At 47.3% G+C, this 12,669-nt stretch overlaps 1 protein-coding gene across 1 annotated transcript in view; it reads left to right on the top strand.

Moving 5' to 3' along the window:
• The window catches only part of syne1b (spectrin repeat containing, nuclear envelope 1b), a gene marked incomplete at its 5' end in the record, with an annotated part of 448,744 nt that overhangs the window by 279,325 nt on the left and 156,750 nt on the right, over positions 1-12,669 (top strand). Inside the window, 4 exon segments of the mRNA XM_084310306.1 lie at positions 1,178-1,247; positions 1,250-1,526; positions 10,495-10,639; positions 12,121-12,339. Of these exon segments, the coding sequence (XP_084166432.1) occupies positions 1,178-1,247; positions 1,250-1,526; positions 10,495-10,639; positions 12,121-12,339 (711 nt within the window).

The following is a 12,669-nucleotide window of genomic DNA, read 5'->3' on the forward strand; positions in this document are numbered from 1 at the left end:
CTCTCTGTCTCTCTCTGTCTGGTCCAGATCACACTGGAGCAGGCGCTGGTGTTCTGCCAGAAGTACCACTTCTCTCTCTCTCTCTCTCTGTCTGGTCCAGATCACACTGGAGCAGGCGCTGGTGTTCTGCCAGAAGTACCACTTCTCTCTCTCTCTCTGTCTGGTCCAGATCACACTGGAGCAGGCGCTGGTGTTCTGCCAGAAGTACCACTTCTCTCTCTCTCTCTGTCTGGTCCAGATCACACTGGAGCAGGCGCTGGTGTTCTGCCAGAAGTACCACTTCTCTCTCTCTCTCTGTCTGGTCCAGATCACACTGGAGCAGGCGCTGGTGTTCTGCCAGAAGTACCACTTCTCTCTCTCTCTCTGTCTGGTCCAGATCACACTGGAGCAGGCGCTGGTGTTCTGCCAGAAGTACCACTTCTCTCTCTCTCTCTCTCTGTCTGGTCCAGATCACACTGGAGCAGGCGCTGGTGTTCTGCCAGAAGTACCACTCTCTCTCTCTCTCTCTCTGTCTGGTCCAGATCACACTGGAGCAGGCGCTGGTGTTCTGCCAGAAGTACCACTTCTCTCTCTCTCTCTCTCTCTCTGTTCGGTCCAGATCACACTGGAGCAGGCGCTGGTGTTCTGCCAGAAGTACCACTTCTCTCTCTCTCTCTGTCTGGTCCAGATCACACTGGAGCAGGCGCTGGTGTTCTGCCAGAAGTACCACTTCTCTCTCTCTCTCTCTCTGTCTGGTCCAGATCACACTGGAGCAGGCGCTGGTGTTCTGCCAGAAGTACCACTCTCTCTCTCTCTCTCTCTGTCTGGTCCAGATCACACTGGAGCAGGCGCTGGTGTTCTGCCAGAAGTACCACCTCTCTCTCTCTCTCTGTCTGGTCCAGATCACACTGGAGCAGGCGCTGGTGTTCTGCCAGAAGTACCACTTCTCTCTCTCTCTCTCTCTGTCTGGTCCAGATCACACTGGAGCAGGCGCTGGTGTTCTGCCAGAAGTACCACTTCTCTCTCTCTCTCTGTCTGGTCCAGATCACACTGGAGCAGGCGCTGGTGTTCTGCCAGAAGTACCACTTCTCTCTCTCTCTCTCTCTCTCTCTGTCTGGTCCAGATCACACTGGAGCAGGCGCTGGTGTTCTGCCAGAAGTACCACTTCTCTCTCTCTCTCTCTCTCTGTCTGGTCCAGATCACACTGGAGCAGGCGCTGGTGTTCTGCCAGAAGTACCACTTCCGGATGCAGGCGGCGTGCGAGTGGCTGGAGACGCCGTGTCCTTCCTGCAGCAGGCCGGCCTGGGCGTGGACGTGGAGAACCACGAGGAGTGCCTCCGGCAGCAGGAGGACATCCTGTCCACGGAGCAGGAGTTCCTGGTGCACCTGGAGGAGCACCTGGAGGAGCTGCGCGCGCTGCCGGACCACCTGGACCCCCTGGTGAACCCCACGGCCCGGGAGCAGCTGCGGCGGAGCGTGGAGTCGGCGCAGCAGCGGGGCGTGGAGGTCCGGGACCAGCTGCAGTGTCACCAGGACGTGCTGCACAGGTGAGGGGGGGGGGGGGTCCGGGACCAGCTGCAGTGTCACCAGGACGTGCTGCACAGGTGAGGGGGGGGGGGGGGGGGGGGTCCGGGACCAGCTGCAGTGTCACCAGGACGTGCTGCACAGGTGAGGGGGGGGGGGGGGGGTCCGGGACCAGCTGCAGTGTCACCAGGACGTGCTGCACAGGTGAGGGGGGGGGGGGGGGGGGGTCCGGGACCAGCTGCAGTGTCACCAGGACGTGCTGCACAGGTGAGGGGGGGGGGGGGGGGGGAGGGAGAGGAGGGAGGGAGGGAGGGAGAGGGGGAGAGAGGGAGGAGGAGGAGGGAGAGAGGGAGAGAGAGAGGGGAGGGAGGGAGGGAGAGGGGGAGAGAGGGAGAGGGGGAGAGAGGGAGGAGTCGATCTTCCACTTATAATGTAAATTAGCACTGGGTTCTTTTAATTGACTGTCGGCGAGATGAGCAGAGATGAGACAGGAGTCAGACGGCTAAACTGCCAGGCGTTTAAGACACACGGAAGAATACATCACAATCCGGACCACCACCACCTCCACACACGGAGAGAACAGTTGCCAAGTGGTGGTCCCGATAATACACCGTCACATCATTTATACATTTGTCGTTGGACACACCTCTTCCTGGTTTGATGATTGATAGCTGTCACCGTCATAGTTGAGGACAAAGAGAATACGTGCGGGAAGAGAAGGTACGAGGGAGGGGGATTCCAGTACGTGTCTCTCCGCAGAGGTGGGGGCCAATGATAATGGGCCCCTGGAGTCCCCCGGTCTTGGGGGTTGTGTGTCTGTGTGTATATGAGTGTGTATGTGTTTGAGTGAGTGTGTGCGAGGCTAGACACAAGCCCATGTCCCTACTCCAGTCACTAATCTTCAAGTCCGCTGAGTCAGCTGAGTGGGGGGAGATGTGTGCGTGTGTGTGTGTGTGTGTGTTGTTGTGTGGGAAAGGAGCCCAGAGCCACGAGGTCAGCAGGTCACTCAAACCGCAGTGTGTGTGGAAAAGGGACTGAGAGACACAGAGAGAAAAGGGTGCCTTCAGATATTAGATATTACCATTAATTCTATCACCTTACAAAAGGGTATGACAGTAGTTTGATGGTTTATCCTTTCAGTCCCCCTTTGTCATATTAAATAAAATATGACACAACCATCAAACACACATCGAAACATGCACTAAGTATGGACCTGTAAAAAGGCCAAAACTCAACCAAAATCGAAGGTCAGGAACAAATGCAGTACATTTCTGGACATATATCTACGTATGGGATGACCACCAATACTCTCACCAATACACCAGACTTGCACTTAATCTAAGAGGGTGTGTGTATGTAAGCGTGAGGCGTGACTATACGGGGGGCCCAGAGGAGAGAGAGAGTTGGGTGCGGTCAAGGAGAGGGACAGAGAGAGAGAATTTAGAGTAGGAGACAGTCAGGTGGGAGTCCAGTAGAACGAAGCCTCTCCGTCAGGGTTAGAAATTAAAAAAAAAATTCAAGAGCTTGCCCCCCTTAATTGCTTTTCGGGGGCTTTTTTTTGTATTTCGGGGGCACAACATTTTTATAATGAAAATTAACATAAAGATTATAAAACATTGTTGACACTTTTTTTACAGTCTTCGTCCCTATGTTTGATAACGTAATGTTAATGTCTCCATATATAGGGCTCTACGCTAACCTTTTTCCCAAGGAGCACATGTGCTCCTAAATAAAATGTTAATAAATAAAATCTAAATACAAATTTAGGAGCACACAGAAATTTAGGAGCACAGTGACAATTGTTCAAGTAACACACACACACGCACACGATGTGTGACATCATGGCTTGGTTTCATGTTTTGAGGTACCTTCAATTATCTGTAAATAATACATACATACATCAAAGAGAAGTCGCCTATTCTCAGTCCTTGCCCCACAATGGTGGAATGAACTACCCACCCCAGTTAGGACAGCCGAATCACGTCCAATCTTTCGCCGTCGACTAAAGACGCACTTCTTCAACCATTATCTGAATTAAAAAAAAAAAAAAAAAAAAAACCCTAACCCTAACTAACCGTACTGTCATGCACTTGTCCTAATAAACTAACCTACACTGTAGCACTCAACACTTTGATGAACATTGTTGCTCAGCTGATAGAGTTGTGCCCTTCCTGATGGCTTGTCGTACAGAACTTGTAAGTCGCTTTGGATAAAAGCGTCAGCTAAATGACTAAATGTAAATGTAAATGTACATACTCTATCTAAATAGATTAAATATTATTGTCCCTGAGTGAGGGCAAGTTGTGTTGTTGTCTTGATATAATAACCGGTTGCCTCTGGATCAATGAATGTCTAATATTGAATAATATTATTAGATATTTTATTTTTAACATCCCTAATTCCAACAGTCAAGAGGCTTGTTTCAAATTGATGAAAAACCCCACACACGCAACGTTTGAGTATAGGCTCTGGCCAGATCGTTAATACGATCAAATACGTTGCGCGCTCAGCGCTGTGGAATGAAGGAAATGCGCATCGGGATCGGATTTGGATGTTATTCTTTTGGAGTTGTGTTACAAATGGAATGGTCTTTCCCCGCCGAACACAAGTTACTTAACGTTACACAGAACACAGGTCGCGCTATGCAGATGCTTAGCTTTGCTAACGTTAAGATAGCAGTGTAATGCTTGATGAGAGCAGAGCGCTCTCTCTGTGTTCGCAGCACCTCAAGTGCCTGTAACACGCAGCGGGCCCCGCCTCCCTCCTCCTTGGAACAAACATTCCACCCAAAAACTGAATTTCAGTCCAGTTTCAATCTGAACTATTAACAGCGGAGCTGTTTTGTAATCTTCACAATCACTCGTCTGTCTCGCACACTGCAAGTAAATGATTTTTCCGGTTTGCACACACACATATTATTAGGGGCAATACGAGGGAAATGCTCACACTGTAGAGCATATATATAATTATATATATAATTAGTAAACTGTCTGGGGCTTTTTTTGCCCCCCTTAACTGATTTTCGAGGGCATTTGGTCAATTTTCGAGGGCATTTTGCCCCAAGCCCCCGTTAATTTCGAACCCTGCTCTCCGTCCCTCCACGTGGTATGGTACAGCAGAAGTTCTAGCAAAACCTCCTCGCGTGTTGGAGATCTCAGTACGTTACATGTGGCAAATAGATGGCCCAGAGGTCATCCAGTCCCTGATCCCCTGCATAGTCAGTGGGGAGAGAAGGAAACGTGGGAGGAGGAGGAGGATGTCCTTCGAGACGACTGCCTCCATCTCGCCAGTAGAGTCTAGTGTCTTTAGACAGGAGGGACCGTAGATGGGCAGGGGATGGAACGGACCAGAGGGGGAGAGAGTGGAGGGCCGTACAGGGTGAACCGTCTTTTAACACACATCATCAAATCTGCCATAATGCGATTACCGGGCTCTGCTCCTCCGGGCCAATTGCCAGAGGCCACACATCAGATCAAAACCGTGAAATGCTAAAAACAATTATACAATATAGACCAGGAAACAAGTTTGAGGGTCCCAATTCGAACAGTCATCAAATTCATTGCTGTGACTTTATAGAGGAATAAACAAAAAAATAAATTGACATCAAATTGACATCAAACTCATTTCACCAGGATTCTTTAAAATATGGAAAAGATGCGAAAAGATGCTTGACACCCTCGAACAATTACCGTCGTTTCTCTGTAGACTCCTATAACATCTTTATTTTGAAATACTATTTATTCCAACCAGAATTTAGGATAGTTCAGTTACACACTATTTATTCCAACCAGATTATACTCTAAAACAGTTCAGTCACATTTTCAAACAATCTCAATCAATTTAGGCCCTCTCATTTCATTTATTCTAATATTCTTATTTCAATTCATTCAGTTATTGATTCCACTCACTCCCACCCTTGAGACTGTGTGAATTTAACAGTCTCAACTCCAATTTTCAGCAGGCCATCAGGTAGAGAGCGACACTTTCTCCTAACTTCGCCCTCCGCCTGCATAATCACACCCAATCTCCTGTGTGCAAACGGAGTCCAGTCATCAGTCGTTCAGTCATCCTCTATTACCAACACAATTTAGTCCCACCAATACCTCAACCCCCAGAGGACACTGTATCATACTAGTTTCCAGTCCGATGTTCTCAGACTCCTGTTGTCGGCCCCCTCCTCCTCAATTTGGTACCAATCAGCCCTAAATTTTCAGGCACCATCCCATGTGTGAATGTGAGAGAGGGAGAGAGAGAAAGAGAGCAAGTCAAAAAAAAATTCAGACAAAGGCCACAGGTAAGTGAATGTTAACTGTAGAACACCGTACTCCCGGCCGTCCATGGTTAACTTGACCATGGGTTCCATGAATAATTTATCTATGCTGGACAAGTCATCTGTGTATGGGTCTGGGCCTCCCCCGTGATCTTTGGAGTCCGGCCTGGCGCCTGGTCTACATGGGGTGGGGGCTGTGGTGCTCTCGCACCTCTCCCCCTTTGGCCTGAGTTGTCATACCTCTCAGGGTCCCTGTTACCCTGCGCCGGTTCTCTCTGTCGGGCAGGTAGGTACGGAGCCCTGTAGGGACATTCGCGGGACCAATGACCAGGCATAGAACACAAAAAACAGTCTCCTGACCCTGGCACATCAGGTGGGTAGGGGGTATATGGGTAGGGGCCTTCCCTGGACCACTGACCGGGCATGCCACACAAGAAACAGTCTCCTGATCCTGGCACTGGGGCGTTTCGGAATGGGGGGTAACCCCGCGGTTCATTACCCCGCCCCCTCAGTACACTCTCTGCCCATTTAACAAATCGTTTGCTCGCTTTATGTCTTTCTCTTTCGGCTATCATGTCCACCCATCTTGAATGTGTGGCCAATAACACCTGTCCCACGCTACCTGGATCACAGGCTTCCCACCTCTGTAACACCCGTTCAGTCATTTTTCTCAACCTTTGCGCTGAGTTTGAGGAGGGAGAGAGAGAGAAAAAGAGAAGGAGAGAGAGAAACAAGAGAGAGAGAGAGAGAGAGAGAGAGACAGAGAGAGAGAGAGAAAATGAGAGTGAGTGAGTAAGTCTGAGAGAGAGAGAGAAAGAACGAGAGGGAGAGAGAGATAGAGATATAGAAAGAGAGAGGGAGAGAGAGAGCTTAGTTAAGGTGTCAGTTAGTGAGAGAGTAAATGTGAGAGAGAGAGAGAGAGAGAGAGAGAGAGAGAGAGAGAGAGAGAGAGAGAGAGAGAGGGAGTGAAAGAGAGAGAGAGTGAGTGAGAGAAAGTTTAGTTTGGGGTGTGAGTGAATGTGAGAGAGAGGGAGAGAGAGAGAGAGTGGGGGGAGAGAGAGAGAGAGGTAGAAAGAGAGAGGTAGAGAGAGAGGTAGAGAGAGAGAGAGAGAAAGAGAGAGAAAGAGAGAGAAAGAGAGAGAGAGAGAGAGAGGGAGCAAGTTAAAAAAAATCGTTCAGACAAAGGCCACAGGTAGGTGAATGTTAAGTGTAGAACACCGTACTCCTGTGTGACAGCTTAGTTAGGGTGTGGATGAACGTGAGAGAGAGAGTTAGTGAGAGAGATACAAGAGAGAGAGTGTGAATGGGAGAGAGAGAGAGAATAGTTAGGGTGAGGGTGAATGTGAGAGAGAGAGAGAAAGGGAGAGAATGGGGAGAGAGAGAGTGTGAATGGGAAAGAGAGAGGAAGAGAGCGAGAGAGGGTGTGAATGGGAGAGAGAGAGAGAGGCAGAAAGAGAGAGAGAGAGAGAGAGTGAGAGAGAGAGAGGTGAGGGTGAATGTGAGAGAGAGAGAGAGAGAGAGAGAGAAAGGGAGAGAGTGTGGAGATAGAGAGAGAGCGAGAGAGCATGTGAATGGGAAAGAGAGGAAGAGAGAGAGAGAGTGTGAATGGGAGAGAGAGAGAGAGTGGGGGAGAGAGGGAGAGAGTCAGAAAGAGAGAGAGAGAGTGAGAGAGAGAGTGGTGAGAGAGAATGTGAGAGAGAGAAAGAGAGAGAGTGGGGAGAGAGAGAGAGATAGTGAGGGAGAGAGAGAGAGTGGTGAGGGTGAATGTGAGAGAGAGAGAGAAATGGAGAGAGCGGGGAGAGAGAGAGCGAGAGAGTGTGAATGGGAAAGAGAAAGGGAGAGAGAGAGAGGGTGTGAATGGGAGAGGGAGAGAGAGATTGAGAGAGTGAGGGAGAGAGAGAGTTAGTGAAAGAGAGAGAGAGAGAGGGAGAGAGAGCGAGATTCACCCAGACCAAGCAGATAGACACACTGTTCGAGTCTATAAAACCAAATAGAATTAACTACAACGCATCCATCCAAAGTATTCAGCGTGTCCTTGTATCTCGAGAATCAGTACAAAACATGCTAAAATAGCTCCTCCCAATTTCACCAGTCCAGTCTAGGAACACATGAACAATTTCAACCCAGCAGGGAGGGATGAAGGAGGAAGACACAACTGAACACAGGTCATGTGACTCTATGTGTGAAAAATGTGCTGGCTCGCTGTATTTCAGCACCACAGAGGAAACAGCTCCTGCCTGCGAGCGTGCAGTCTCTGTGAGCCCCTCGAGAGTGAGAGAGAGCAGAGGTGCTCCTCTCTTATTTGCAACAGTCCAAACAAAAATAGTAGAAAGCACGAGTATAGTCCAAACTAGGAACAAAATAACCCACTGGTTCTGTACCCCCTGATAAATATTCAATTAGCCACCTGACACAAAAGGAAACACATGGCTTTACATCACATAGAATTCCATACACTTACATTAATTCAACACATACCAATGAAAACCACAATAGCTACTTATCTTTCCACCCTATATAAAAGTGACCATGACGGCGTGAGTCACTGGAAAGTGCTATTTTACCAATAAACCAACCCATGAATAGCTTCCTCCAATCTTTCCCCCTATATAAGAGTGACTGTGACGGCTTGAGTCACTGGAAAGTGCTATTTTACCAATAAACCAAACCATGAATAGCTTCCTCCAATCTTTACCCCTATATAAGAGTGACCGTGACGGCGTGAGTCACTGGAAAGTGCTATTTTACCAATAAACCACAACCTGTAAGAACCACTGGATAAAGAAAACAAAAAATGTATGAATTTCTATGTATCGATTGCATACCCATATGTGTTCCAGAGACAATATTCATGTCATCACAGATGTCAGCAGATGCAGGTACATTTCCTCATTAAAATGACAATCCTATTCTAAATTTGGAATGGCCAATTGCAGAAATTACTAAAGGCATTCTGCTCACCCCTTGTCATTGAAGAAAAGCACCAGCGTCCGTCAGTCGATCTGCTGCACTCAGCCAACACAACTCGTCAGTTGGTCCCAGGATGGGCGCAGAGGGGATAAACAGAAGAAAAGAAAAAGGGAAAAAAATACAGATTTATGATCTATGCGTCCTGTGTTCTCACCCTAGACTCCAGACAAAAATCATAAATTTGGAATATTCAATTAGCAGATAATCTAATAGGTCTTCTTTTCACCTTTTTATCAATTTCCGATCAATCAATCCCAGCGGTTGGCCTCCAATTAAAGGGGAATTCAGTCGATCTTCCACTTATAATGTAAATTAGCACTGGGTTCTTTTAATTGACTGTCGGCGAGATGAGCAGAGATGAGACAGGAGTCAGACGGCTAAACTGCCAGGCGTTTAAGGCACACAGGAAGAATACATCACAATCCGGACCACCACCACAGTTGCCAAGTGGTGGTCCCGATAATACACCGTCACATCATTTAAACATTTGTCGTTGGACACACCTCTTCCTGGTTTGATGATTGATAGCTGTCACCGTCATAGTTGAGGACAAAGAGAATACGTGCGGGAAGAGAAGGTACGAGGGAGGGGGATTCCAGTACGTGTCTCTCCGCAGAGGTGGGGGCCAATGATAATGGGCCCCTGGAGTCCCCCGGTCTTGGGGGTTGTGTGTCTGTGTGTATATGAGTGTGTATGTGTTTGAGTGAGTGTGTGCGAGGCTAGACACAAGCCCATGTCCCTACTCCAGTCACTAATCTTCAAGTCCGTGCTTATCGTGACACTTGAGCCAGGCCAGAGAGAGTTCGACGCACTTCAAATGTAGACATAAATTCTATGTGTGTATCTGTGTGTATGTTTGTGTGTAAATGTGTGTGTGCTATGTGTGTGTATCTGTCCTATGTGTATGTGGGTGCGTGTGTGTGTGCGTGTGTGTGTGTGTGTGTGTGAGACGGACTGTGGTTATGTGTGTGTTTGTGTGTGTGTGTGTGAGACGGACTATGCGTGTGTGTGCTTGTGTATGTGTCTGTGTGCTTGTTTCAGAAGGGGGGCTACTGGGTTCCAGATGTAGGCAGGGAGAGACCACTAGTCTCGAACAACACCCCAACAACTCACGGGCCCCGACAGCTGAGTGGGGGGAGATGTGAAGCGAAGCTTGAGAGTCAGTGTTCTACTGTGTTGTCGTCCTCAGCTGTTGTCTTAGGGCGCGTTCACACCTACCCTGTTTGGTCCGTTTTAAGTGAACCATGGTCCCTTTAAATCAATAGTCCGTTTAGTTTTGGAGAGGTGTGAACACAAACCAAACTATTGTGAGGACCAAACAACCGAACCATGGTCCTCTTGAAAAGTTGGGACTCGGCCCGTTTCAAAGTGGAGCATGGTGCGTTTTGCTGTTGGTGTGAACACAATCGAACTATAGTACCTAATCTAGGAAGCAAAGTAGCCTACAGTGCATTGCAGTGTGCGCTCCGTAGTCAGACTCGCGCCGCGTAATGACAGTATCTCTCTCTCTCGCTCTCTCTCTCTCGCTCTCTAGACTCACGCTGTGTACATAATGACTATCTCTCTCTCGCTCTCTCTCTCGCTCTCAACTACAAATTAGGTTCGCTCAAAAAAGGGCAGTGTGAACGCAAACCAAAATCAAACAATGTATCATTCTCACATTTGGTCCACCAGAAAGTCCGGACTATCCGTGGACTTTCAGATGTGAACACGACCGTACTGTCGGCGTTATACTGTATTGTGGTCCTCAGCTGTGTGGCCCAGTGGCAGTCCTACCAGGAGACCAGGCAGACGGTCATTGAGCTGATGAACGAAGCGGAGAAGAAGCTGACAGAGTTCTCCACGGCGAAGGCAGCGACCAGCCAGGAGGCCGAGGAGAGGCTGTGCAGTCACAGGGTGAGAAGTCACACAGCGACCTGCCATGCAGAGGAAAACACACCAGGAAACACTGCTAACGCTTATGCCTGTGTTTTTTTTTTACTGTTGTGAAGCACTTTGAACTGCAACTTCTGTATGAAAAGTGCTATACAAATAAAGTTATTATTATTATTATAATAACTAGTGCTGTCAATAGATAAAAAACATTTTACTAATTAATCTCACAATTTCCTGTAATTAATCTAGATTAATCTAAATAGAAAATCGCATTTTTCTACTTAAGACCGAAGCTTGTAACAGATATTTACTTGAGTAAAATCATGGAATTAATGTAAAATCAACACAAAGAAAGTATATTTAGATTCAAATACTATTTTAATAGCTTTCTTTGAATACAGTTTCTCTTATATACAATACAAATGTTCAACAAAACCATCAACATTGACTCAGCTAGACCGCTTTCTTATATTATATTAAAAAATGTTCACTCCATAGATTAATCTAGATTCATTTTTTTTAACGCTTTAAATAATTTTAATTAATCTCCAGAGTTAAAGCATTAATTTTGACAGCCCTATAACGTGTTTGATCTTAGAGGTCTTTCAAAGTGCTTTGATGGTGAAATGGACAGAAAGTTGAGTGTGACTTCTGTAACCTAAAAACAGAAGGCTGGATATTCACAACCCCGCACCATGGTCAAGCATAGACACACAAGAGTGAACGTTGACTATTCATAATAATTTGAGTGCCTATATGTATTGTAATGTATAATATAACCGATAGGGCATTTACTGTTAATTTCTTTCTCATATTTTTATATTCAGATCCAATTTTATTGCATATATCTATGTCTTTCTACTATTACCCTGCCCATACCTGTACCCCCCCCCCTCCTCCCCATGCTGCTATGATGTCTGACTTTTCCCCAAGGGGATCAATAAAGGAATATCTCATCTTATCTTATTTTATTTTATCATATATTTTCAGTCTATTTCACTTGATTATTAATTGGAGGAGGGCTTTACACTGCAAATATTAATGATTTGATAAGAAAAAAGCATCTATAACAAAGATTATGAATACTGTAATGATATATAATTTTCCCACCACCCAAAAATCCACCTGTAACCCCCTGAGGGGTCCCCAAACCCCAGGTTGAGAACCACTGATCTACGTTGACCCCTTTAACCAACACGGTTAACCCTTTCACTGCGACAATTCACAGAAGGTTAACCCTGTCACTGCCACACGACACGACCGTCGGTTGTGTGATAGTAAAGGGTTAACCTTCTGTCATGTGGCAGTGAAAGGGTTAATATTAGGGATGCTCGATATTGGCTTTTTTACCTATACCGATATTGTCCAACTCTTAATTTCCGATACCGATATCAACCGATATCACATTTTAATGCCGATATCTGCCGATAATATCGGTAGGCCGATAATATCGGACATCCCTAGTTAATATGCCCCCCCCCCCCCCCCCCCCCCCCCTCCAGTCCCTGGTGTCCCTGGTGAACGGCTTCCAGGACAAGCTGTCGGGTCTGGAGGAGCAGGCCGCTCAGCTGGAGCTGGTGGGCAGCGACGCCAGCAAGGCCACCATCAGCCGCTCCATGACCACCGTGTGGCAGCGCTGGACCAGGCTGCGCAGTGTGGCCCGCGGCCAGGAGAGGGTGCTAGAGGACACGGCGCAGGAGTGGAGGACCTTCAGAGAGAAGGTACACCAATCATCTGAACGTCACAGCTAACTGTAGATATGTGTTCTTCTGTATCTACTTCAGGTAGTAGTTATCACAGTTGGTACATGACATGCGTAGATGTTTGGAGCGTTGCTAGGGAACGGGTACAGCAACAGTTGACTTCCTTTTGTGTCGTTGCTAATATTATCTTAAAGGAACATTATGGGAAATGTGCTTACCGTCTTCTCCAGAGTCGGACAAGAAGATGGATACCAATGTCCTCTCTGTGTTAATTAAAAAGCTATCAGACTGCAAGCTAGCCTAGTTTTAAGCTAGGCTATTGGTCCGTATCCGCTTCCATTAATTTGT

Source organism: Notolepis coatsorum (assembly GCF_963971535.1).
Source record: "Notolepis coatsorum genome assembly, chromosome: 3".
In the NCBI taxonomy this organism is placed as follows: Eukaryota; Metazoa; Chordata; class Actinopteri; order Aulopiformes; family Paralepididae; genus Notolepis; species Notolepis coatsorum.